Consider the following 22045-nt stretch of genomic DNA (forward strand, 5'->3'; position numbering starts at 1 on the left):
GGACAGTCAATCCGTTTGCTTTTCATTTTTTGCATCTGATAATAGAGAGGTTGGCACGAGACCACAGTTAGAAGCATGATCCTGCAAGACTTGCATGGCCGTTTAAAGCATGCATGACCCTTTAAGGCATGCATGACCGTCCAAAGCAAGCATGACCCTTAAAAACATGTAGTTCAAAGCACACATTACTTTCCAAAGCGCGCATGGCAACTCAAAGCACACATGACTGTCTAAAGCGGGCATGGTAACTCAAAACACCCATGACTGTCCAAAGCATGCATGACCGATCAAAGCACAAACGACTATTCAAAGCGGGCATGTCCGCTCAAACACACATGACTGTCCAAAGCGGGAATGGCAACTCAAAGCACACATGACTGTCCAAAGCGGGCATGGCCGCTTAAATCACTCATGATTGTCCAAATTGTGCATGACCGCTCAAAGCACACATGACTGTCCAAAGCGTGCGTGCCAATGACTGTCTAAAGCATGCATTGCCGCTCAAAGCACACATGACTGTCCAAAACATGAATGACCGTTCAAAGCACACATGACTGTCCAACGCAGGCATGACCGCTCAAAGCACACATGACTGTTCAAAGCGGGCATGGCCGCTCAAAGCACACATGACTGTCCAAAGCGGGCATAACCGATCAAAGCACAAACAAGTATTCAAAGCTTACATGACCGCCCTAAGCACACATAATTGTCCAAAGTGTGTATGACCGCTCAAAGCACACATGACTGTCCAAAGTGTGCGTGGCAATGACTGTCCAAAGCATGCATGTCCGCTCAAAGCACACATGACTGTCCAAAACATCAATGACCGTTCAATGCTAGCATGAAGGTCTTAAACATGCATGACTGTCCAAAACATGCACGACCCTCCAAAGATAGCATGAACGTCCAAAGCATGCATGACTGTTCAAAGCAAGACCCACCCTTCAATGCACACATGACCCTCCAAAACCTGCACGAACCTCAAAAATTAGCGTAAACGTCTAAAACTAGCATAAACGTCCAAAACTTGCTTGACTGTTTAAAGCACGCATGGACGTCCAAAAGATGCATAACCCCAAAGCATGCATGACCGTTCAAAGGAAGCATGACCCTGCAAGACTTGCATGGCCGTTTAAAGCATGTATGACCCTTGAAGGCATGCATGACTGTCCAAAGCAAGCCTGACCCTTAAAAACATGTTCTACCGTTCAATGCACGCATGACCCTCAAAGGCATGCATAACATCCCAAAGCAACCATAACCCTCCAAAGCATGCGCGACCGTACATATCAAGCATGAGCGTCCAAAACTTGCATGACTCTCCAAAGCAAGCACGGTCGTCCAAAGCACGCACCACCGTCCAAAGCAAGCATGAACGCCCAAAGCACGCTTAACCGTCCTAGGCATCAATGACAGTTTTGAGCAAAAATTGAACGTCCAAAAATTATAGCTAGCATTACCAATAAAGCACGCATTACCATCCAAAGCATGATCATTTAAAGCATACATGACTGTCTGTGGCATGCAAAACCGTTTTAAGCAAACATGTCACCACCGCCCCCCCCCCCCTAAAAAAGAAACAAAAACACGCATAACCGCCAAAGCACGCGTGGTCGTCTAGACCACGCGTGAACGTCAAATGTACAGATAATTGTCGGCAGCACGCATGATTGTCTAAAGCACGCTTGATCGTCAAAAGTACAGATAATTGTCGGCAACACGCATGACTGTTTAAACTGCGGCCACATTAGTTTTTTTTATCTCACAGTCCGTGGAAGAATAACCGGTCTGAGAAATGTTTGTTCCAATACAAATAGTTATATACCTCTCAGTTTTCGGTAAGCCTTGGCCTTATCGTCATCTCAATTATTACTAATACCTAGTTAAATACTACTCCGCTTGTCATGACTATCAATATCTAAAACATTTCACAGAAAAATCAATTTCAAGTCAGGTCATGTACTTGAATCACACGATAGGGAGAAGTATGATTGTTTCAATTCTGAATTGATATAAATAGCTAGATGATTATTTCTGATGATCCATTATGATTAAAAAACAAACGTTCGAGACCCATGGCTTGTACATAACATATAACATTTGTTATCTGGCTTTAATTACCTAGATTTCTACCGATATAAAACTAGGAAAAGATTAATACCAGTATTAATTTCAATTTATTGGCAATACATGTATGTTCTTGCATAATAAAAAGCCGTCCAATTTAATAAACTTACATGCGTTCAAACATTCATATTAAAAAGATATTTATTAGGCGATTTTATATTCGCCGAGTTGTTTGTCCGAGGCCAGCATATTGGTCTGAGCCAAGCGAGGCCAATATTGCTGACTGCGGGGAAACATCGTAGCCAATATGAAATTGCCTGCTTACGAGTCTTTATTAATTACCCAGTACGTTTGCTATGACATTTTATTTGGTAACATTATAATATCTACCTTACCTTATTATTGAAACTTGTTTGTCTCTTTAATTCATGGATTCTGCTTTTCTACTTTGGACTGGTTTTGGCATAAATCCATAATAGTGACATTGTACGGACTAATGAATATAGCCAAATGCACTGTTCATTGTATGGAAGCATATATATTCGTAATTATATCTTAAAACGTCTACCACAAGTTGACACGTCAACACCTCCGTCTCCAATTTCTTTTTCTTCTTCTTGCAGTATCGATGTAGGGCAACGTATGTGACATTGTCGCACCGTTGGGACTATATACACAAGTGAGGGAAGGTTCCAAGTGAATTTGTTTAAATGCAGGTTATAATCAAAGTGAAGCCGCAATTCCAGCCTTGAAGGCATCCAAGGCTGGGGACGTGACGATGCTGTGGCTAGATACAGTGATTAGGTTGATCGTTCACTTGTAAAACATAACAGCTTAAGCCTCTTTCCTCCGCTGCTGTTGGCTCTTCAATCAAATTGTGTTAAGCATTGCGTGAGTAATTCCCAGAAAGGAATCATGTAGCTCTGTGTTGCGGCGCTTTGTTGATGTTGGTCTGTGTGTAAGAGTTTCAGACTTTGTCAGCATATTAAACTAGGCCTGATTAAGGAAGCCTAAGAAAGGCTGTGGTGTTAATTGCCTTTTTGGTTGTCATATTGATATAGGCATTCAAGGACAGGTTGTTTGTGGGGACAGCTCCAAGATATTTTGATTCTTAGACTTAATATGCTGTTTGCCATGGATGATGTATTCGGTAGTTATGTTCTTTCGCTTGTTAGAGATATGGAGAAGCCCACACTTGTAAAGGTTGAACTCCCATTAGCCACTTCATTTCCCAGTCCTATAGTTTGTCGTCCTGTAGGGCCTGGATATCTGCAACGTTCTTGGTGATCCTACACATCAAGGAGTCAACAGTCTATTCGTAGTGGACTGGACACACTGAGACAGGTCTTTGACATACACCAAGAACAGTAGAGGTACGAGGTCGAGTGGGAGGCATCTGATGTCACCGGTGCAGTTCTCGAGGTTTTACCTTCAAGGGAATGCCGCTGGCTTCGGTAGCTTAAAAAGCTGTTGGTTCACTCCAATATCTTCCCTCGCACACCATAAATGTTCAGTCCAACAAGATGGTGTCTACCTGTTGAGAGCTGTCAAGGCTTGTTGCGAGGACCGCTGTTTCCTGAAGCCGTGTTAGTACTGCTTCATGATGTCTTTTCAGTCGAAGAACTGAATCAAGTAAGTGCTCGAAGAGCTTGCAGGCCACTGAGTCAAGAGGAGAACTGGTCTGTAGTTTGAAGGTTTGCTCTTATCCAACTTCCTCAAAATAGATGAGCCCTTTGCTCCTATACAGTCATCTGTGTCTTTGCATTTTTCCAATGAGGCTTGAAAATAAAACTAAGGGCTGGTGCCAGAGGATATGGCATCAGGGTAAGGGAGTTTACCAATTGTGGTAGCGGTGTATCACCATGTTTGGTAAATACTGACGATCACTGCTTGTTCGGTATTTCAGTTTGTATGGTCGCATCAACGTGGCTTCTACGTTCACTCTCCTGCTGTCACACGTTTTACTTTTTACAAAGGTGTAAAGCTTCTTGGATTCATCTGACACCAATTGCTTCATACTGGTCATTGGCCTTCTTGTTTTCCTTCTTTGTAGTGAGTTGGATCTCTCTAGAATTGCCCCAATGTTTTCTTCTTTTTGATCGTCGGGCTATCTTGTAAGCATATTCTTCCTGCGCGTTGAACGGCGAATTACACTACGGTTGGCTTTAATAGCGAGTCGATGTCATCTTGGACGGGACAAACTTGCTTATAGCAGCAATGCACTCCTTCTTGTATTCCACAATGTGTTGATAGGCATGGGAGTATAGTAAACTGCAGTGAACTGGGATGAAAATTATGTAAGTTTGGTACCCATGCTTTTCAAGTCAGCTGATTTCCAGAGGTTAGTAAGACGGGTTATAGACGCGAAGGGAAGTCGACATTTTTTTCGCATCCAATGTTTAGCAATGTTTCGATAAAATTGTTGTTTATTGGAATATGGTCGCTGTTGGTTGATACAGAATTTGAAGACCAGTCTATGTCGGGCAGATTAGCATCCCCACTGACATATACTGACATATAGTGTATGTTTAGTATTGCTGCTCGAGATTGATGTGTGGCATCTACGCAGTTTTTCAATGGTCCCCAAGTTGTAATCAGGTGGACGATATACCGCACATACTATAATTGGGGTTTTAAGCCTTGATAATGGTATGGTAGCGGCTACAATCTCAGCACTAGACTCTATATTAATCTCAGAGGCATCCAAGATGGCTTTGGTTATAATCGCTACTCACCATGGGAGCTCGACTTCCGGTCCTTCTTTGCAGCGAACCGATAGTTGTCATGTAGGACTTCCCGCACATGTATTGAAGGTTAAAGCCAAAGTTCAGAACCGATAATGTCATCAGGGTCTGAGAATTGAAGTTAAGTTCAAAAATCTTCTTTATTGGCCCGCATTTGTTGTAAGTTAATGGTGAGTAACCGAAAACAAAATATGGATTGGTGTTCGATGCTATTTTCTTGGGGATGATGCAATTTGCAGTGACCCAATGCTATGGGATTCCAGGATGGACTCTTCTGTAGAGACTGAGAAGCGGGAATCAGAGGTATTAAATATACGAGAAGTTGTATCTTCAAATAAACTTGAGTGGAAGTTTCGGGGTCCACAGTTACAACAGTACCAACTCGTTTCGTTGTTCCCTAGCGTTTCATATTAAGGCTACTTATCTGTATGCAGTCTGTATGACATCTTTTGGCAGTCACTTCAAGTAACAACGTGGATGGTCATCGATCACTTGCAAGCTTTCCCACATATATAGCAGAGAAACACGGGGGTGCACGGCCCTTGGTATGGGTGACAATCATGTTTGATTGGAATTGGTGGGAGGTATAGATGATGGTCCTTAACAATGTGCTTTCGGTTGCAAACAATGTTGGGATCATAAGGGTGTACTCATGACATGAGCTTGGAGTGAGAATTCTTATCCCAGAAGCAGGAGTACAACATCCCCTCCTGTAGAGACAATATGCTATGAGGGCAACAAAAAGATACCTTTGGCTGAAGGGTCAGATCTTGTTACTGTACATCCAATCATGGACAGCATGCAGGGATTTATATTTGACAGTAGAAAAATCAGTCACAGGCTTCCAAACTATACAAAAAAATACAGTCATGTATTAAAGATAACTTACAATACAAGAGATCTCAATTGGTTGGAAAACTGCACAAATTACATTTTTCTTCAAGCGTTAGTTACGCTTTTAAGACTTAAAATATCAATTTTCAAACCTAAATATGAATAACTACTGTCTGATATTTTGTCAGCAGTCTTGTATTATTTTTTTTCAAGACATTTTCGCAAACATTGGATCATTCCAATACATTTATTTTAAAAAGAATTGCCAAAACGGTCAATCTGTGCAGCTTCAATTAAACAAAACACTAATAACAAAACGTTCAAAGTGGTTAAAGTATTTAATAGGCTTGTACTTCCAAATTATTTTAAACGAGGAACACATTTTTTAAAAACAGTCTGTAAAACAAAAATAAAATGGCTGACGATTTTAAGAATTTCGGCATTCTCGTATTAGGGCGAATTTCGACAGCCAATGAAAAGTGTCCATTCCTCGAATCCCTGATTTGGTTTTGTAGCCAATCAAATCGGCAGAAGCTCGTATTTGCCGACTTCGTCAATTTAAAAGTATAAGAACTATGATTGTTCCAGTATCGCGTCAAATACGATAAGTTAATTGATATATAGCGTTATATATTGATTGTTGTTTAAAGCCTGGACAAAATGAAGTCGCTGAACCATTCCGGCGCCATCCAAAGAGGGCGGAAGATGTAATTGGCGTCCCAGCCTACCGGATATCTGTAACAAAATATATCACATGTTTACGACGAATTGAAAGTGATTTAGCGTATGACATATACTTAATATCACCAACTTATATGACCACTAGTAGTTATAATGAACAGTGAAAGCTTCCACTTAATGATTGAATAACAACATATCATCTGTATTTTTATAATGATTGAGGGTATAAGGCTTACTGGGCACTGAAAGCTTGGACTTAATGACTGAAATTATTACATACGCGTTTCTATTTAATATTATTTTGGGTACTTGCATTGATTACTTAGCTGGGAATCAATAATTAAATTAACTATATATATTCACCTGTATTTGGGGCACTTTGCAGTGACGGCGTGTTCAACGACGTCAAGGTTGCTGCTGCCTACCTTGTCCACAAAGCCCGAGAAACGTTTGGCCACTGGGAAAAATGACGGCAAAATTAAGTTACATGGAATTAACTGTAGAGTTTGATATTAAGTAGGTATTATCATAGCTCAATCCTTTTATTCCTTTTACAATATATATACAACTTCAGCGGGCAACAATGATCACTGTAACACCACACTGTTACCCGCGCACTGTTACCCACATACGTCATTGTACGATGCGATACTGGTTTTACCTCCTACCGTTTCGTCTGTGCTGTTAGGACGCTTTTTATATCAGAAGATATTGGCGAATTAACATTCCCCTCAAGGTAGGCAATATACATTATGAATATGTATCTTCTTTGACATTGGATCGTGTTGTTTCAACCTCCTAATATTTGAACTGCTTACATTATTTGTTTTAATAATGAACAAAACACTTTATATTGTATAAATAAAGAACTTCATAATGGAAAATACTTAAAAAAGAACTTTTTTTACTTATTCGAAGAAAGCCTGAATATTATCATTTATAATAAAGACTACGTTAATACAGCCAACAGGTTTACACTGGCTATTTAAGAATAAACGGTCTGTGAATGTGCGCCTCTTTCAAAACAAAGTCTGTCAACATCAATATAAAGGTTTTACTTATCGTCGGCATAAAAACGTCCAAGGCGTACTTATGTCCGCAATGTCTGATGGCAAGTCTTTCTTCCAGACATCTGGCAGCGTTTTCAATTTCTGCTCAGTTCTTTTCTTCTGAGCCTCAACGCTTAAAAGGGGCGTCTTGTGGAAGCCGGGCTCCAACATGTGGACTGTCACTCCCGTCTTGTATACGTCCCTCCTGAATATGTATATTTTATGCTGCTTCTTCTCGGCATCGATGCTTATCATCATTCGCAACACCTCGGCCATTTTAGATAAAGCATATAAATACTCTCGCCAATAGTATCTTTAATCCATTAACACATGTTTCCATCCTAATGATGGATGGCTTACCTGAAAAAGCATACATCGATAATAATATGAGTATTGATAATATGATATGATACTATTCTTTTACATGTTCAAACGAGTAAATTATGGGATTAAGGATATTTAGAAGAAATTATAACTTATGCAAATGATATTTTAAGAGTACAATGACGGAGCTGACTTCACGACTGGTTACCTCAAGTTATCAGAGAACGCCTCGACGCCATGTTTGGACACAGCATACGGCGCGTTCCCGAAAGCGAACCTCCCGGCGATGCTGGACGTATTCACCACCCTTCCCTTCTCCTTCATAATGAGCGGCATGAAGGCGTTGGTGACCAGTACCACCCCGTACAGATTGACGGCTAGAACGTTGTCGTAGTCGGCCCGTGTCGCCCAGAATGTTGGACCCGATGTGGTTCCCAAGACTCCCGCGTTGTTAACCACTGTCCATAGGCCTGAGGAAAGAAAATAAAGATGAATTAAAACACTATTCATCATCATTATCGTAATCATCAACTTTACCTTCACCGTCACCACAAAAAAATACCATCACCACCACCATCCTCCTCCACCTCCTCCTCATCCTCCTAATCCTTATAATTAATATCATCATCATCATCATCATAATATATCATCATCATCATCATCATCATCATCATCATCATCATCATCATCATCATCATCATCATCATCATCTAACCGTAAATCATGTATTTTAACCAAAACAGTTGTATTTATTTAGCCATCGTAGATGTGTTCATTTGCTAGTAATAACCAAAGCCAATCCAGTTGGCATCCGGTCATTCACCTGTACACGCACACCAACTACAACAGCTGAATTTCCCCGAAATAGTTACCCAATAACATTACCCTTTTTGTCAGGTAAGAGGTTCGTGATTTCTTCCACCGCCCTTTTTATACTGTCATCGTTCGTTACGTCCATTCGAATTGGAGTGACGTTCTTAGAGCAGGTAGATGATAATTCTTCCACTCCATTCTGTGTGAAACACGCTGCAAAGACTTAAAAACCTAGCACGTCCAAACGTTTTGCTAGTTTGTGTCCGAATCCTGAGTCGCACCCAGTTATTAGTACATATTTGTCTTTAAAACTCGCTAATTTCTGCTTAAATCGGTAGGATTTAATTAAAAGATACAGGCACAGCAATGCAAAGCCAAAGAATGAATAACTTGACAATAAGCAACACCAGCTCATTGTTGTAACAGTATATTTATAGTAAATTCCTATATGATCCTACTTATTACTTGCTACATGTAAATGTTTATCACTCACTATCAGTGTATGTTTTTAAAACAAGGTCAAACGTTTGTACAGTATTGATATTTCATATACTTAACGGATACATGTGGGGTTTCAAGACAGTTTACAAAGGCTGATAAAGAAATTTATCTTAGCAGGGGTGGTGGAGGCCGCCTCCCACTCAGCCCCCACCCCTTCCAGAAATTTACAGAAAAAATATCAGTTCTTCGGTTTACAAGTACTTTATGTTATAATTACTATTAAGAGTAGAAGTAATGACACGTAGTAGAAGAAGATGTAGAAGTAGTAGTAGTAGTAGTAGTAGTAGATGTAGTAGTAGTAGTAGTAGTAGTAGTAGCAGTGGTAGTAGTAGTAGTAGTAGTAGTAGTAGTAGTAGGTAGTAGGTAGTAGTAGTAGTAGTAGTGTAGTAGTAGTAGTAGTAGTAGTAGTAGTAGTAGTAGTAGTAGTAGTAGTAGTAGTAGTAGTAGTAGTAGTAGTAGTAGTAGTAGTAGTAGTAGGTAGTAGAAGTAGTAGTTGTAGTAGTAGTAGTAGTAGTAGTAGGTAGTAGGTAGTAAGTAGTAGTAGTAGTAGTAGTAGTAGTAGTAGTAGTAGTAGTAGTAGTAGTAGTAGTAGTAGTAGGTAGTAGTAGTAGTAGTAGTAGTAGTAGTAGTAGTAGTAGTAGTAGTAGTAGTAGTAGTAGTAGTGGCAGTGGTAGTAGTAGTAGTAGTAGGTAGTAGGTAGTAGTAGTAGTAGTAGTAGTAGTAGTAGTAGTAGTAGTAGTAGTAGTAGTAGTAGTAGTAGTAGTAGTAGTAGTAGTAGTAGTAGTAGTAGTAGTAGTAAAAGCTGCAGAAGAAGTAGTTGTATGGCGGTGGTGGTTTCTGTAGGGTGGTTGTGGTTGTGGTGTTGGTGAGGTGGCGGCGGCAGCTTTGTATATTGTGGTGGTTGTGGACCCGTTATTACAATTAGTTAAAAATTGTTCATGTTTGTGTGTCAAATTTTAAAGAGTAGAAGAGAGTAGGGTCTGAATTTGAGCCGCCAAGTTAGAACGGCCCCTCTTACGTCAAATATCGCCTTTTGAAACAGATTTTATTAGAAACAGTTGTTAACTAAAAAATTTACTGCACCCATTTTTAATATCCGAAAAGAACGGAAAATTTATTTTTGACTTAAGCATATTTATTACAAGCTCATCGGCACATTACACAAACCAAAAATTCAAATATCTGACACACACACACATACATACACACACACACAATCAATAAATACATTCATAATTTCTTAATAACGCGTTTTAAGTTATTTTCGTTAATGTTGTAAATGTTTCCAAACGCCCAAAAGGCCAGGGCGTGAACATGTCTTAAAATGTTTGTAAGATGATACACTTTCATAAAATGGTCATGGTCAATTCCCTGTGGGGTGGGGGGGGGGGGGTGGGGGTGGGGTAAAGGATCAAAACCCTTTTCCCCTCATAGTCTTGTTTTACAGTGATCTACTATCGTCTCAAAATGTAGAAATACCGTGTTTTCTACACCTTTCTTTTAAATGAAACTCGGTATCCAGTATTAGAACCATTGCATTGGACATTTATTCATCCTTTTTGATATATTAAAACAATTGAATTAATTGTCTAATTTGGGAGTAAGAGTGCATCTTAAATGTGTACATTAAGCCTTCCTGCTACTGATCGTTTTATGCTCGTACATTTGCATCAAGAACAATAGGAAGAAGTTTGAAATAGATATAAATGATCAATTCCAAAAACGGTCTAAGGCTCTTTGCTCTGCTTTGGACATGAATCCCCATATTTAAACCGACCTCCAGTTACTTTTCAGGATTGGTAATTAACATCTGTAATAATCCATGAACAATTTGAACACATGAACACTCACCCGCTCTAGTAACTATTCTCCACCTCTCTGTTTACGTTATATTATGTACGGATTGCGATAAAATTGCGTCGTTGACAATGTTACTTTATACATCTTTTTTCACAGTGATAAATCATATTGATTCGCTTGGAAGACAATGTATGAAGAACTATCCCAGATCATTGCAATGCAATTTAACATGGGCGTTAATCAATGGTTTGATTTGTCGTATCGAGTCCCCGGTCGACCTTTTTTTTCATTTAACAAACACAAACTTATAATGTCTAACTTTGTATTTACTCCGGGGAAACCATTCATGGATTCATTGATCATTTGTAGCTATATCGCCTCTTTTAACAATGTTTATTTATCACTTTGGTCTTAATTATTACTTTCATCATCAATATTTTGCGCCAAGTCAATATTTCATGTCGATATTAAATTGGCAAATACAGACAGATCATTGTCATCAATGTCGTACAAATAGCACAATCGTTTCCCAAAATGAAAAAAAAGAATGAAACGCCAAAATCTGCAATAAAACTGAAGAGTGAGCGGTGAAATTTTACAATCGAATAAAGATAATTGTGATGAATAGACTGCTGGCCCTAATTTTTCAAAACTTCTTAAGGTCGGCAAGTTAAAGTAGCTTATTTCAATTTGCCAAAAACATATTTCAATATGATTTTGATAAATGAAAAACGGTTTATTGTAAATATCATAAATATTATTATTATTTAAAGCCTAAAAAATCTTAAAAAGTAATATCACTTAAATTATAGAAAAACACAAAATGTGAGTTTAGCTTAATCCTGTTATAAGATACCTATAGATTTTTTTTCGAGAAATTTGGGCTACGGCCGGTAATGATAAAACAACTTAAGTCAAGTTCCTAAGTGAAGTATCTCACTGATCATATGATATAATAACCGAACCCGTGTTATTACTGGCTGATGATGTCTTCGCAATCGAAAAACTGCATCAAGATTCTGTGGATGATATGCTCGAGGAGCTTGTAGGCCACGGAATTAAGGGAGGCTTGTCTGTAGTTTGATGGTTTGCTCTCATTTCCCTTCTTGAAAATATGTGATACGTTTGCTACTCTCCAGTCATCTGGAATTTCCCTTGTTCTAATGTGTCTTCTAAAATAAAAGTAAGGGCTGGCGCTGTTTCTTCCAAGATTCGAAAGCTCATAGAATCAGGTATTGTGGCTTTGTTGGGCTGAGACTTGAAGCAATGTCCATATATAATAACTTGAACATACGGGGCATCAGGGTAAGGGGATTCTCCGAGTTCTGGTAGCGGTGTATCACCCTCATGGATAAATACTGACGAAAAGTGCTTGTTCAGTATTTCTGCCTTCATGGTCGCATCAATGTGGTTCATACCATCACTCTTAAGTAGCTTACCCATGCTGTCACACGTTTTACTTTTCACAAAGGTGTAAAACATCTTGGAATTGTCGTCTGACACCAGATCTCTGACATACTTGACGTGGGCCTTCGTGCATTCATTTTTGGTGGTGAGTTGGATCTTTTCTTGTATTGGATCGTCGGGCTTTCTTGTAGGGACGTTTCTTCCTCCGCGTTGAACGGCGAATTAAGCGGTTACACTACGGTTGGCTGTAGTGAGCTGATGTCAACTTGGACAGGACAAACTTGCTTAAAGCAGCAGTTTACTCCTTCTAGAATATATTCAACAATGTGTTGATAGGCTTGGAAGTAGAGTAATATGTAGGTGAATAAGATGGGTGTATAGGTTGTTTTCTTAATGGTATGATGATGGAATCGGTCAGACCAAAGGCATGGTCACTTATGCCGAGGATCGGGATGCATTTATCTTTAATAGAAGGTTTGTGGCGAATATATCTAGGATGTTGTCAAGACGAGATGGGATGTCGACATTTTTTTTCTTATCCAATGTCTTGCAATGTTTCGATAAAGTTGTTGTTTATTGGAATATGGTATTTGTTGGTTGAAACAGAACTTGAAGACCAGTAAACAAAAGGTGTATGTTTAGTATGGCTGCTCGAGATGGATGTGAGGCGTCTACGCAGTTCTTCCATGGTGTCCAAGTAGTTTTCAGAAAGACAATAGACCGCACATACCTAGTTGGAGTTTTAAGGCTTGAGAATGTTATGGTTGCGGTTGCAATCTCAGCACTAGACTCTAAATCAATCTCAAAGGTATCCTAGATGGTTTGTGCTATAATCGCTACTCCACATTGGGGGCTCGACTTCCAGTCCTTCCTTGCAGCGAACCTGCAGTTGTCATGTAGGACTTCCTGCTCATGAATTGACGATTGCAGCCATAGTTCAGAAGCGATAATGTCATCAGGGTCTGAGTATTGGAGTAAAGTTCAGAAATCTTCTTTCTTGGCCCGCATACGTTGGAAGTTAATGGTGAGTTACCAAATATGTTTCTTCTGGATAGTTGTTTGGTGAGTTTTCCTTGTAGATGATGCGAGTTGGGGTGGCCCAAATTTTATGGGATTTCAGGATATGTAGAGACAGAGGAGCGGGAATCAGAGGTGTTCAATATAAGTGATGTTGTGTCTTCAAATTAACTTGAGTTGACGTTGGGGAGTCCACAGTTACAACAATACCAACTCGTTTCGCTGTTCTATGGCGTTCCATATATACGGTTATTCATTTTCATGCAATCTGTATTGTACTTTTTTCGCAATTACTACAGGCAACGGAGTGAATTGTCTTCGATCACTTGCACGCTTTTTATCACAAATCTGCCAGGAAAACTTAGAGGTTGCATGGCCCTAGGTTTGGGTGACAATCATGGTCAGTTTGGATTAGAATTGGTATAGATGATGGTCCTAAACAATGCGCTCTTGGGATTATAAGGGTGTGGTCATAACATACCTTGGAGTGTAGATCCTGGTCACGGACACAGGGTTATAATATCTAGCATGATAGTATGAGGGCAAAAATGAGATATCTTGTGTTGTAGAGGGTCATATCCTGCGACTGTGCATCCTGTACATCATACAGGATTTACTTCAGATTGTAGAAAAATCAGTAATAAGCTTCCGAAATGTAAAAAATACACTTCCAGTTTGATGAGTGCTGGTTTCAAAAGATATAATTGTCATAAAATCCAACAGGTTAAACACAACTGTAATAACAACCCGTACAAAGTGGTTTAAGTATTTAATAGGCTAACATGGACATACTTATCAATATGTATGTAATAGTAAATCCATATTAGTTTTCAAAAACAGTAACTTTAAAACGAAAATAAAATAAATCAATTTTAATATTGCTTAGCAATCACATATAAAGGCGAGTTGCGACAGTCAAATGAAAATGTTTCATTTCACGAATCCCGTATTTGGCGAGTTTAGTAGCCAATCAAAACGGCAGATATATGTATTAGCCGACTTTGGGTCCGTATGCGGCCAGTTTTGGAATGAAATGTCGTCAATTGCAATACATAAGAACCGTATTTTTTGTTCCGGTATCGCGTCAAATACGCAAGATAATTTATAACCACTTGTTGTTTAAAGCCTGGACAAAATGAAGTCGCTGAGCCATTCTGGCAACATCCAAAGAGGGCGGAAGAAGTAGTTGGCATCCCAGCCTACCACATATCTGTAACAAAATATATCACATGTCAATAACGAATTGAAAATGATTTAGGTTATAGGGTATATATTATATATCACCAACTTATATGACCACTGTCAGTTGTAATGAACAATGAAAGCTTTGATTTAATGATTGAAATAAGTACATATGCACATATATTTTATTATGATTCAATGTACTAGCCTAAACTACTGAGCAATGAAAGCTGAGATTTAATGATTGAAATAAATACATATCACCTGCATTTTATAATGATTGAGGGTACAAGCCTTAATTACTGAGCTATTAAAACTTGATGATTTAAATAACTGCATACGCGTTTGTATTTTATATTGATTTTGGGTACTTGCTTAAATTACTAAGCAATGAAAGCTTCAAATAAATGATTGAATTAACTATATATGCACCTGTATTTAGGGTGCTTTGCAGTGACGGCGTGTTCGTATGCGCCAACAACGAGGTCAAGGTTACTGCTGCCTACCTTGTCAATAAAGCCAGAGAATCGCTTGGACACTGAAAAAAAATGACGGCCAAATTTTTGTAACGGGAATAAACTGTCGAGTTTGATATTAAATATAATTATACCTCACTCCTTTTATTTGGTTTATAAATATAGGCAACTTCAGCGGACAACGATGTTCGCTTTAACCCTTAATTGTTACCCACTAGCTCACTGTTAACCGCTCCCGTCATAGTACGATACGATACGGGGTTTACGTTCTACCGTTTCATCAGTGCCGTTTAGGCGCTTTATTTATATTGAGTATCAGACGACAATGCATTCACAAGAATGATGATGATTTATTCTTAGTCTCGTACACCGGAAAGAGAACACATGCGTTGGATTTATCATAATCAAACCTCTGATAAATGAGAATGACGCCAAAGGCGAGTTGAGACTTTGCCTCAGGTTGACATGATGCACTGTTCCGCTCAAGGAAGGGCAATATGTATATGCACATGTACTGTCTTTATATTTGGTTCGTGCTGTTTCTACCTCCTAATATTTAAACTGCTTGAATTTTATGTTAATTGTGAAAATAAACAATTTATATGCATTCATACTAAACTTCATAATGGTATATTAAAGAACTTTAACTTGTTCAAAGAATGCCTGACAGTGTATATCATTTATCATATACACTCAGCTTATACAGCCAGCAGGTCCGCCTTTTTCAAAAAAAGTATGTCAAAATCCATACTCAAAGTTTTTTTACTTATCGAAGGCATAACAATGTCCAATGCGTACTTATATCCGCAATGTCTGATGGCAAGTCTTTCTTCCAGACCTCTGGCAGTGTTTTCAGTTTCTGCTCGATTCTCTTCTTCTGAGTCTCAATGTTTAAGAGGGGCGTCTTGTGGAAGCCAGGCTCCAACATGTGGACAGTCACTCCCGTCTTGTATACGTCCCTCCTGAAAATGTACATATAGATAAATGCTGCTTCTTCTGGGCGTGGATGCTTATCATCATTTGAAACACCTCGGCCATTTTCCATCGAAAACTAAATCGGATGTATGTCGGTACATCAGTAGAAGTAATTCGTAAACTTTTATATCATAGCACTAATTAAAAGTAGTGTTTAACGTGTATGTTGTGTTACTGTGTATGTTGTGTTACTAAATTCAAATTGATTTTTGATTTTTAGGTTGTTTTCGATGGAAAATGGCCGAGGTGTCCCGAGTACGCTTATCATTTGTATGAAATCTATTTAATGCTTATATGAGAAGGTATTTATGATTATTGTACTTACGAACCATACTTTGCCTGAATTGACATGTTGACAGGTATTTTGTAGATCAGCAGAACAGAACAGAACAGTTTATTAGGACGTGTGAATCGTAACTAGTTATATATAAACACAAACAATGTGAATGGACAGGCAAAACAGAGTTTGAAATATGAAACAGTAGTTTCTTAATAAAAGCAAAATGTTCAAATAAGGTTAGGGTGAAAAGAAACAACGTCAAACATTCACATTCAACATTGTTCGCCTAAACAACAAACTTCTTAAGCAAACAAAGATAGTTTTATAATTTATTGTCAGCCTTTTGTATACCTTTATGAACTTGTACACATTCTGATGAGTGAAATAGTATCGTTTTATTTATTGTCTTCGAATAAGTTCAAAACATGGACACATTTTATACATAGACTACATGTACTGGTATAGGAAACACACAGAGTAAAGATAAACATCATATGACAAAAGAAAATGTTTTGATTTAAATTACGTAATTTTATTATACACCTTTATGCTACACTTAATTAAAGAACACTCATATAATTAAATGCGAACTATTCATTTAAGAATAAGTACAGTCCTAACTGTACTATTTAAGATTTTTTGAGAGTTTGAAAATTTGGGCATCATGTTAAACACATGTAAATATCCATGTGTATTATAGGCTTACTCATATAGATAGCCTTCTAGTTTAATACCATTTAACATGAAGAGATCATGCTTTAAAAAGACTTAAATACGTGTTATAGTTGTGACTTATCTGTAACGAAAATACCTCTTAGTGAGAGGAATCAAACATCCGTTTGCATTTAAGGTAACCCATCCGTAATATTTCAAAATACTTCTGATAAAGTTTCATTTTAAATTTACAAAATGTTAACTTCGGATACTTTGAAAGTTTTCACCGAGAGTTTTTTTTTCTACAGACAGTTATGTCATTATGCATTTAAAGACACACAGGAATAGCATTGCTATATACGATATAGTCATAGTGATTATTTTTTTATTACCTCCCTTAGGTATACCATATCATAATATAAGCGTCACGATGGTGTGATTCAAAATTTTAATCCCGTAAAAATTGTATAATGGTTTATAAATTTAAAGAAGACATATAAATACTCTCGCCGATAGTATCTTCAATCCATTAACACATGTTTCCATCCTAATAATGGATGGCTTACCTTGAAAAGCATACATCGATAATAATATGTATATTGATAATATGCTATGATACTATTCTTTCATATGAACGATTAGACTATGGGATTAAGTACATTAAGACGAAATATATGTAAAATATGTGTCAAGAGTGTTATGGCAGAGCTGACTTCACTACTGCTTACCTCAAGTTATCCGAGAACGCCTCGACGCCATATTTGGACACTGCGTACGGCGCGTTCGCGAAAGCGAACCTCCCGGCGATGCTGGACGTGTTCACCACCCTTCCCTTCTCCTTCATAATGAGCGGCATGAAGGCGTTGGTGACCAGTACCACCCCGTACAGATTGACGGCGAGGACGTTGTCGTAATCGGCCCGTGTAGCCCAGAACGTTGGACCCGATGTGGTTCCCAAGACTCCCGCGTTGTTTACCACCGCCCATAAGCCTAAGCGAAGAAAAATACAAAACTATTCATCATCAGAATCATCATCCTCAACGTCACCTTCACCGTCACCGTCAATACAAAACACCACCACCATAAGGGCATGGCTAATAAACGCCCGCTCCACAACTCATTGGTGGTGCAAAGAAAATGAGCTGTCGACACTTGCGTGGTGAAACTGTACCTTGTGTTTACTTCTAAACACGTTATTATGATATATAATTTATTTGATAAATTTATTAGACGGATATGTTTCGAAAAACTGTTATTTTTGTTGTTTTTCGGCGTATTAAGTACTATGAATAACAGTAATATTTGCATGAACTCCTTTACATATAGTTCAGGAGAAAAGCTCCTGGCACCACAATTCGCACAATCGTAGCCAACCAGCAGTAAAAGTATTCTAACACGGTACCACATTCTCCGATTTTCCAAATATGTTCGTTAAATAAAATTGCCAAATAAAATATTAATCATATTCACGTGTCATCCACCAGTATACGAATACCAACTACTACAGCTTTTCCCCAAAAGGTTACCGAATACTATTACCCTTATCATCAGGTAAGAGGTTCGTCACTTCTTCCACCGCCTTGTTTATACTGTCATCGTTCGTAACGTCCATTCGAATTGGAGTGACGTTCTTAGAGCAGGTTGATGATAATTCTTCCACTCCATTCTGTGTGAAACACGCTGCAAAAACTTTAAAACCCAGCACGTCTAAGCGTTTTGCTAGTTTGTGTCCGAATCCTGTGTCGCATCCGGTTATTACTACATATCTGTCTTTAAAACTCGCTAATTTCTGCTTAAATCGGTAGGATTTAATTAAAAGATACAGGCACAGCAATACAAAGCCAAAGAAAGAATAACTTGACAATAAGCAACACCAGCTCATTGCTGTAATAGTATATTTATAGTACTGTATATTCCTATGATCCTACTTATTTCTTACTACGTGTAACTGTTTATCACTCGCTATCAGTGTATGATTTTAAAACAAGGTCAGACGTTTGTACAGTATTGAAAATACATATACTTAAAGGTTAAAGTGGCACTCTTATTCAAAATTAGTACATACACATGTAAAACAAACATAAATTTTAAGTGATACAACCTCAACTGCTTACTAAATATTGCATTTATGGAAATATTAATTACTTTGAACAATATTATAACCGTGTATATATAATAGCTGAAAACGCAAAAATATGAAATAATTGGTGAATGCTAAAAGATTTACTGCGATCTGCTATGGACTCATAAGGTAGAAATACTGTGCACATTTCTTTTAAATCAAACTCGGTATCCTTCGTAAGAACCATTGTTTTCGACATTTATTCATTCTTTTTGGTATTTTGGTATATTCAAAACAATTGTATTGAATGTGTTAAATCTTATTTGGGAGTAATAGTGCATCTTTAAATGCTGGGTTTTAATCAAGACCGTTTACAAAGGCTGATAAAGGAATAAATGTTAGTTGGGGTTGTGGAGGCTGCAGCAGTAACAGTAGTAGTAGTAGTAGTAGTAGTAGTAGTAGCAGTAGTAGTATATTTGGGGTGGTGGTGGTGAGGTTGGCGGCGTTGTCGGTGGCCACGGTGGTGGTGGACGTGTTAATACAAATAGTTAAAAAATGCATTCATGTTTGCGTTTCAAATTTTGGGGAGTTAAAGAGAGAGTGGTGGGGCCCGTACTAGCCACTCGCTGAATTTGAGCCGCCAAGTTACAACAGTTTTTTCTATAAACAGTTGTTATCTATACAATGTCCTGTATTGTAATGCAGTTGGTTATTCAATAATTTCCAAGCAAAATATTGTTTTGACTAGTAACATGCAATTTAAGAAAACTTAATCATACTTTAAATGTGATGATAGCGGTTTTCCATTGTTTTATACTTGCCTTGTTTTATCTGCAAATGTTTCCTGCTTTGCGGGCCTTCGCGTTTAATTGAATAAAAGTGAATAAACGATAGCAATTAAACTTCCGAATGGGTTACTCTACACTGTTGTATTCCTTGGGGTGGATGTGAGATGTACAAAGACACTAGGTTTAGGTTACATGTTTACTGTGTCCGATTAACAAGTATTATGAAAGTGTACAACATCAGTTTATAATAAACATTACATGCAATAGAGTGTATGATTAAAGGGAAGTTAATGCAGTTTTACTCATTGTCTATTGTAGTGTTAAAGTAGTGTATATAATACAACATAAACAAAAATACAAAGCTGTTTTGCAATGGTCTTGCTGTGTTTACCTAATTTACTCCTTTTACGCTAGACACCAACTAGATGGTCAAAAAATACAGTATTTCCTCAAAACAAGCCTCGAATTGTCAATGCGAGGTCGCTTGCACCAAAACTATGGTTTCCCTTAAAACAGCTTGCTTAAAATTGTCTTCCTTCGATCTTGAATTAAATACAATCTATGTATTTGTATCGTCCATTATATCTGTTCGGTTGATTTGAACAGGTTGATATTTTATTTTAATAAAATAAACAAGATTTAACACACCCTGCTATAAATAGTTTTGTTTATTGATTTTTTTTTAAAATGTAAATCGGAGGTTTTTTGCAATAGTTTATATCTAACTATGGGGGGGGGGCACAAGGGGGGGGGGGCAAAAGCATATTCAAAAAAATCATATTCAAAACATCATTTGTGCAGTGTTCTGAAATCCAAAGTGGTTTCTATAAAGGTCAATCGTAGAAGTATAAGTGTGCGTTTCAGGAACGCTTAATAATAAATTGAGATCGCTCACATTTCTTTTCCACGTGTGGTATCCATAATCACGAAGAAATGAAAAGGAACATAAAAAACACAACGAAGAATCACGGTGTTCCGCTTTAATTTCCATCACATATGAAAAATCGTCATAAATGCCAATCATTTTCTATTTTCCGTTATACTCCATGTTCTAGCATACACGTGCGGCTAATTTTCTGTTGCCTTCATTTGCAAAACACTTCACCAATCAGCCGGCTCTCACTGTAACAATAGCCATGTAAACGCCAAAACTAAAAAAAGAAGCAACAGTGAACAAAACAAAAGCCATCCAATCTACCATTTTATTAATTTTCTTCCAAGTTACTTGTTCTTTGGCCACAACGTCCGATAACTTCTGGTGCGATATTTCTGAATCTGAATCGGTTTTCAGAATCGGTACTCCTTTTTCATTTTTACATGGAATGCATTCTTCTTTATTTGATTTAATGCACAATCTTGACGTATTTTGCTCAACGCTAATTTTTCGATTTTTGCAACATGAGCATGTTGTCAAGTGATACATCTTCTTTAGCCAGTTTGGAACTTTTTCTTCGGCGTCATCCTTGCCATTGATTCTGAAAGTGAAAATCGTCACCAGAACGATCAGTGCGCTAATAGCCATATCCGCAAAAAGTTTGTATGAAATAATCGGGACCGGCTCAGAAGTTTGGGGCAGCAAATTGCTTACAATTGTCATAAACACCGCGATAGAGAGCAGCACAGTAATACAGTAAGAGACTCGTTCGCCGGATTCGATGGGGAGTAAGAAAACCAAGACGTTAAGCAGGCTTAAGGACAATATTGGTAAAATGACGTTGATGATCACAAATGATGGCTTCCTCTTTAAATGGAAGATGAAATCAACTTGCCACGACACTCCGGCTTTTGTGGATAAGGCAGATGTGTCGACGACATCCCACATTGCGTTCTCTTGGAAAGTGCTTATATTTATTTTTGGAGAAGTCGCTTCAACCACGACTTCATCCCCTGTGTACCCAAGTGTGGTGAATGAAGTCGTACACGACTGCGAATCAAATGGATAGTTTCTCATGTTAACCGCGCAAGTCGACTGTATCAGGTCAGCCGGTAACCATTGTGCCAAACCGGTGGCATAGAAACGTATACGGTTCCATTTTGCGCCGAGGTTTTCAAGATCATCAGAGGGACTTATGATTATCAAGTCCGGGACCCAAACTTGACTGAAAAATACAGTGATTTGGTTAATTCCCCCATATGAAAGCGGGTTCCATACCATTCCTTCATCGATCCAGCTAACTCCTATCGCAGCTACAAAAGAGAACGTCTCCTTAACTTCGTCAAACTCTTTAATAGCTCGCGCGAACATTTGCACATTTACTTTAACCGCTTCACTCTGATTCAACACTGGTCGAACGTTTATGTTGTAGTCCTGTAGCAAGTCTTGTAATAAAGTTTTTGTATTATTCATTGATGCACTGTCAATGTTTTGGAAATTGAACGCAACAATATGCA

At 38.2% G+C, this 22045-nt stretch overlaps 3 protein-coding genes across 3 annotated transcripts; all 3 read right to left on the minus strand.

The window, feature by feature from the left end:
- Positions 1-7384: 7384 nt before the first annotated feature.
- LOC128226636 (dehydrogenase/reductase SDR family member 9-like) lies at positions 7385-12256 on the minus strand. Its single transcript, XM_052936601.1, has 4 exons — positions 12098-12256; positions 8585-8711; positions 7908-8169; positions 7385-7580 (listed from the first exon to the last, which is right to left on the minus strand). The coding sequence occupies exons 1-4, from the start codon at positions 12254-12256 to the stop codon at positions 7385-7387; spliced, it is 744 nt and encodes a 247-aa protein (XP_052792561.1).
- Positions 12257-13991: 1735 nt separating this feature from the next.
- LOC128236793 (17-beta-hydroxysteroid dehydrogenase type 6-like) lies at positions 13992-18757 on the minus strand. The gene is made up of 5 exons (XM_052951906.1): positions 18344-18757; positions 17533-17794; positions 15694-15857; positions 14852-14957; positions 13992-14447 (listed from the first exon to the last, which is right to left on the minus strand). Exons 1-5 carry the CDS (start codon positions 18684-18686, stop codon positions 14357-14359), a joined length of 966 nt encoding a protein of 321 aa, XP_052807866.1. The 5' UTR covers positions 18687-18757; the 3' UTR covers positions 13992-14356.
- Positions 18758-20762: 2005 nt separating this feature from the next.
- Positions 20763-22001, minus strand: LOC128226645 (acetylcholine receptor subunit beta-type lev-1-like). Its single transcript, XM_052936608.1, has one exon. The coding sequence runs from the start codon at positions 21999-22001 to the stop codon at positions 20763-20765; it is 1239 nt and encodes a 412-aa protein (XP_052792568.1).
- Positions 22002-22045: the final 44 nt, after the last annotated feature.

Source organism: Mya arenaria, chromosome 1 (genome assembly GCF_026914265.1).
Source record: "Mya arenaria isolate MELC-2E11 chromosome 1, ASM2691426v1".
Lineage (NCBI taxonomy): Eukaryota > Metazoa > Mollusca > Bivalvia > Myida > Myidae > Mya > Mya arenaria.

Coding starts and splice junctions, on each gene's coding strand:
- LOC128226636 (XM_052936601.1), bottom strand. CDS start 12,256: ATGGGTAAGCTACTTAAGAGTGATGGTATGAACCACATTGATGCGACC. Junction 8,170..8,584: donor CCTCTTACCTGACAAAAAGG/GTAATGTTATTG, acceptor TTCTTTCCTCAG/GCCTATGGACAGTGGTTAAC. Junction 7,581..7,907: donor GCGTTCTCTGATAACTTGAG/GTAACCAGTCGT, acceptor ATACATATTCAG/GAGGGACGTATACAAGACGG.
- LOC128236793 (XM_052951906.1), bottom strand. CDS start 18,686: ATGAGCTGGTGTTGCTTATTGTCAAGTTATTCTTTCTTTGGCTTTGTA. Junction 15,858..17,532: donor GCGTTCTCGGATAACTTGAG/GTAAGCAGTAGT, acceptor GTACATTTTCAG/GAGGGACGTATACAAGACGG. Junction 14,958..15,693: donor ATCAGACATTGCGGATATAA/GTACGCATTGGA, acceptor ATTTTTTTTCAG/TGTCCAAGCGATTCTCTGGC.
- LOC128226645 (XM_052936608.1), bottom strand. CDS start 22,001: ATGAATAATACAAAAACTTTATTACAAGACTTGCTACAGGACTACAAC.